This window comes from Bidens hawaiensis, unplaced genomic scaffold, assembly GCF_021521415.1.
Source record: "Bidens hawaiensis isolate Kalapana, Puna unplaced genomic scaffold, B.hawaiensis_p1.1 tig00039954_1, whole genome shotgun sequence".
Classification (NCBI taxonomy): domain Eukaryota; kingdom Viridiplantae; phylum Streptophyta; class Magnoliopsida; order Asterales; family Asteraceae; genus Bidens; species Bidens hawaiensis.
In genome coordinates this window covers 61,186-66,071 of record NW_027497026.1, presented here as the reverse complement: position 1 = coordinate 66,071, position 4,886 = coordinate 61,186, and the positions used below count along the sequence as shown (strand labels likewise).

The 4,886-nt window shown below is 42.8% G+C and overlaps 1 protein-coding gene across 1 annotated transcript; it reads right to left on the bottom strand.

Annotated features, from left to right (window-relative positions):
* Positions 1-322: 322 nt before the first annotated feature.
* On the bottom strand, positions 323-766 carry LOC143591629 (putative ripening-related protein 2). Its single transcript, XM_077071781.1, has one exon. The coding sequence runs from the start codon at positions 764-766 to the stop codon at positions 323-325; it is 444 nt and encodes a 147-aa protein (XP_076927896.1).
* Positions 767-4,886: the final 4,120 nt, after the last annotated feature.

The following is a 4,886-nucleotide window of genomic DNA, read 5'->3' as shown; positions in this document are numbered from 1 at the left end:
AATCGAGCCGAGCTCATTTAGAATCGAGCTTTTACCGAGCGATCTTCAAGCGAGCCGCTGACTTTTTGAACAGCCCTAGTAAATACATTCACAACAATTTGATAAAACAAATAGGCACTGAAAACTTTGGTTTAACAAGCAGTCGATTCATTTCCTTTCAATGATAAAAACAAAGATTGGTAATAACTATCAGCTTTATTAGACATTTTTGCATATTATTAGCTAGATACACTAGGAATTACAAATATAATGAAGAATTTTTAAACAATGCAAATATGCTGATCTCAATTAACTTATGATCATAGATTATTATTGAATTGCATCATGCGTCTGACCAAGTAATATCAGCTTCACCCCAATCACTTTTAGACACCCCTAGCGCCTCCCAAACCGCACGAGATGCATCCACAATATCATCACCACACCCACTACACTCGTCCACCACCATAGCCTGTGCACTTGCATCTTTGTAATAAATATTAATATGGTTAAAACACCTTTGCCCGTGATTGTACCACCGAGTGGATAATGCCACAAGAAGGTTGTTATTTGAATGGTACTTTCCATCACACTCAGACGGCCTTCCGCCATCTCCACCCTTCTCAAAGCTGTTCAATGTCATAACGGCGTTTGCATTCCCAGATGCGAAGAGTGGGCGATTGTGTGTCTTTTTGCCTCTCAAATTTTCACCGAGTTTAAATCGAGCCTCGATACAAGAGGCAAAAGTGATCATAACTAGAAGAAAGACAACTTTGGATGTCTTCATTTTTCCTTAAAATTCCTATATATGTTTTTTAATATTGATGGTGGGTGTGGAGCATTGAGTTAGAGGGAATTCAAATATTCAATATATAGTGGGGGATAAGTGTTCTTGTCTCAAGCATTGTTGATTTTGTACAAGAAATACCATACAAGGCAAAAGGCGAATGCAAATACAAGAAAACTACAAAGCTTGCTATGTTGACAGTTAATTTCTTGAGGCAAGAATCCAAAGATATTGTATATGAGGCGAATGGGAAAATATAAATTACTCAAAAAGGTTTGCATTACCATCAAATCCTGAAAATTTTGGAAGAAAAGATAAAAGATGCGTGTTTGATCTTAATATAAATGTAGAGAAATTCAAGTAAATTCATTGGAATTTTTTCTCGAGTTTTTTTTAATGAGGACAGCAAATAAAACATTTTAGTTTTTTTTACCTTTTTTTTTATTTACATTTTGAGTTATGAATTTTTTATTATTATTTTTGAATATTTTTTTAGGGATTTTTTATCTTAATAGAAAACCCATAAAAAAAATTCATAAAAGATAATAAGAAAATCATGAGTATGGGTCCTGGATCCAATGAGTCCACAGGGTAAAGTACGATAATTACAACTAGGATATGAGTATGACTTCCCAAAGTCCAATGACCGGAACCTGCAAAAAAGACACCATGAGTCTCGTTACAGGAAGGACAAGGGGAGGGGGGTCTTCCTGTAATCACCCTCCGGTGTGAGAATCATTAACGTTTGTAGATGGAGAAAGTACTGAAGTAAACAGACTAAGTGTAGTCAAAATGTAAGTGGGTGAATGAATGAATACCTCATACCGTTTGACAAGGTATTTATGGCCGAAGGATGTAGGAAGATGATTGGGCCAGCTGTCCTCTTCTAGAAGATCTTCAATAACCGCCTGGACGCGTGTCCTTTTATGATAGGTTGAGTTATACGTCCCATGTGCATGAGTATAACAACCCGGACACGTGTTGCCCAATGATAGGACGGATCGCACCCTGACCATGTGCACGGTTATAACAACCTGGTCAGGTGTCCTTTGTTCATTGGCTGATAGGTCACATATTCCTCACGTAACAATGGTGGATATTCTTCTAGATGGAAATTGGTTGGTGACAGCTGTCCCGCTGGCACTTCCTCTCGATCGTTTGGGCGGACTGATGTCCTATCCTGCGGACGACTTTCGAGGGTGCAAGGATGCTTCCGCGCATGATATGAGGAAATTCTTCCTCTATCGTGATATGCGGGTGATCCGTATGCCCCGCGGGTGGCTTATTAGGGGTTCTTCTATGACCCGCGGGTGGTATTTAAGGGTATTTGGGTCTTTTTGGTACCCTACCTCTATAAGTCCCCCCAGTCCAGTGTTTCTTCCGCGTGAGGTCTTTATGCGGGTGAAATTCTGGACTCTAATGAGTTTTGGGGGTTTTTGAATTTTGAAGTTTAGGTAAAAATATCTTCTGTTGGTATGGATAATCATGAAATAAGGACAAGTTGACCACTCGCAGGCGCGTGAACAGATGATGGGACGTTTTTGACGGCTGTCACTGTACCCGACTGTGCAGTTTTTTCTCTTTTTCGAATTTCCCGCGTGACGTGGCAATCACTGATTGGGCGATGATCTTCTCTCTCCACTGTTCATATCCCATCGCATTGATTGCGATGAGTATAAATAGTGAGAGATATATTCTAGTTGAAGTTTTATCGTCTTTATTCCCTGATCATCCTTTTGCTTTTTCTCTGATAAAAGCACTGAACTTTCTTATAACCCTTTCTCCAAAATCATCTGCAATGTCGAATGTTCAGACAGAGGTTGATGAGATAGAGATCTCTTGGGACCATTCAGAATATGAGAAGCTACTGGAGACGTATGGCATTTCACCGGAATGGGAACCAGAGTTTCCTTCACCGGGGTCGATAGCCAGTCTATCTCCTCCTGGGAAAATGGCTGTCTATGTCGATTACTTTACATGTGGGAATTTCCGTCTTCCTTTGACGAAATTCCTTATGAACTTGCTAACCGCTTATGGGATTCACTTGTCCCAACTACATCCACGTGCTATGATACGAATCCGACACTATGAATTTGTCTGTATAGCACGGGACTTGGTGCCACATGTTGATCGATTCCCAGTTTTCTACCGTCTTGCCATCCACGATGGTTGGTATTCCTGCCATGGATTTCCTTATCGAAGTATTGGACATGAGGTCGAGAAGGTGTCCGCCGATTGGCGTAGCAAATTCTTTTGGATTTCTGAGGGCGTAGTACCCGTTGCCATGGTCCGTCGTCCTGCTAACTCTCGTCTTCCGGACGTTGTCACAGCTGCCCACGAGGGGCGTGATTGGTTCCGTACCTTAATGGCGGAACCAACGCCAATGCGATCGCTACCTGAGGAAGCCCTGGTGTGGGCAGGCATGAGCCGGTTATGGGCCTCAGAGTTTATGGAACCCATTTTTGTTGACTTGTATGAGCGTAAGTGACCTCTGTTTGTTGTTTCTTATATATATATATATATATATATATATATATATATATATATATATATATATATTGAAGTACTTCGTGATTAAACTCCTTATCTTTTCAGGTCGAAGCTCTATGCTTAACGCCCTTTTTGAGGATAGAGGTTGCGTCCGACACAGCATCCGAGATGCCGGGGACCTACCTATTCTTGAGAAAACCAAGTCGAGTTTCCTTTTTCCGAAGAAGGTGCGAGCTGAACCTATTGTCTCTAACGCCACCTTTGAGACAGGTGCGTACGTTCTTAATCCTCATCCGCTTATTGCTATTACCTCTGATGGAACGATCACCACTTTATTATCAAGTGATGATGATAGCGATGGTTCCTGTTTCTCCTCCTCACAAGAGGAGACAGAGCCGATGTCGATATACCTGAGTCTTCTTCTATCTCCCAATTATTGGCAGAATTAGAGAAGAAGAGAGCTTTAAGGAACCAAACAGGCGCGACGACTGCGGGTGCTGAGGTAGGGCCATCGAAGAAAAAACGAAAAATTCATCGCCCTAAGAAGCCCCAGTACAATCTTGCCGATCGCATCGATACTGTAGAAGGTAAGCAATTGTCATCAAACGTTAGGCTTTTTTTTGGAATGTTTTCATCTGATTATGAGTATTTATGTAGATCCATTGATCTTTGATGAAGACGTTTCTGAGAAGTTACCCATCTTCACTCCTCATACTGAAAAGCAACCATCTCCTCTTCCGGAAAAAGAGGTGGAGAACAAGCTGCCTACTCCGCCAAGTAGCCTTGTGGCGGAAGATCGGCCGACCTCCCCTCCAACTGATATTACTATAGAAGAAAGGGTGCCGACTCCGCCAATTGATACTGTGACAGAGGGAATTAACAACAAGTCTGAAACTGATACTCGCTTTGACTATCTTTTTCAGGCTGGGGGTGGTACTGGTGATCAACAGGACAATCCTGTCGTTAATGAGGAAGGTTATAGGACTGAGGAGTCTCCTCATCGGCCTCTTCCTCAACAGTCTTTTTCGACCCCAGCTCGCTTTAAACCTTTGGGTTCCCGTTATTACGGGGACGCGGGCTTGGGTGACAAACATGAGTTGTTTGTTCCTCCATGGGGTATTACTAACGGGTTCCGGTTCTCCAATCCTAGAACTTGTATGGATTTTGTTGAACACTGTGCGCCACCTGCTGAGATGGCATATCAACGTGACCTTTCTCGCCATGATCTTCACACGAACGTAGCTTATCATCTAGCTAATGCCTTGGCCGGTAGTCAAGAAATCTTAAGTGAGTGGCGTACTCTTGGCGGGAAAGTGGGAGAAGCTTGGCGGGCCACTGAAGCTGCTAAGAAAGAAGCCGAGGAGCATCGTATTGCTGCCCAGACTGCTAAGTGGAAACAGGCTGACACAGAGAATGCCCTGAAGAGTGAGCAAGACCGAAACGCTGACGCTGCCCGCCGATGGAAAGAAGCCTGTGAAAGGCAGAATTCCATTCCTGAAGCTGACCGAGCAAAAGCTCAAAACGATAAAGACGATTTAGCCCGTGCTCAGGAAATCAATTCCTCGTTGGAAAATCAAGTGGCCTTTCAGGGTGCCCGAATTCATGATCTTGAGGCGGAGCTTAGGTTGTA

What these genes read in the sequence shown, in the direction of transcription:
- LOC143591629 (XM_077071781.1), bottom strand. Translation starts at nt 766, where the DNA reads ATGAAGACATCCAAAGTTGTCTTTCTTCTAGTTATGATCACTTTTGCC.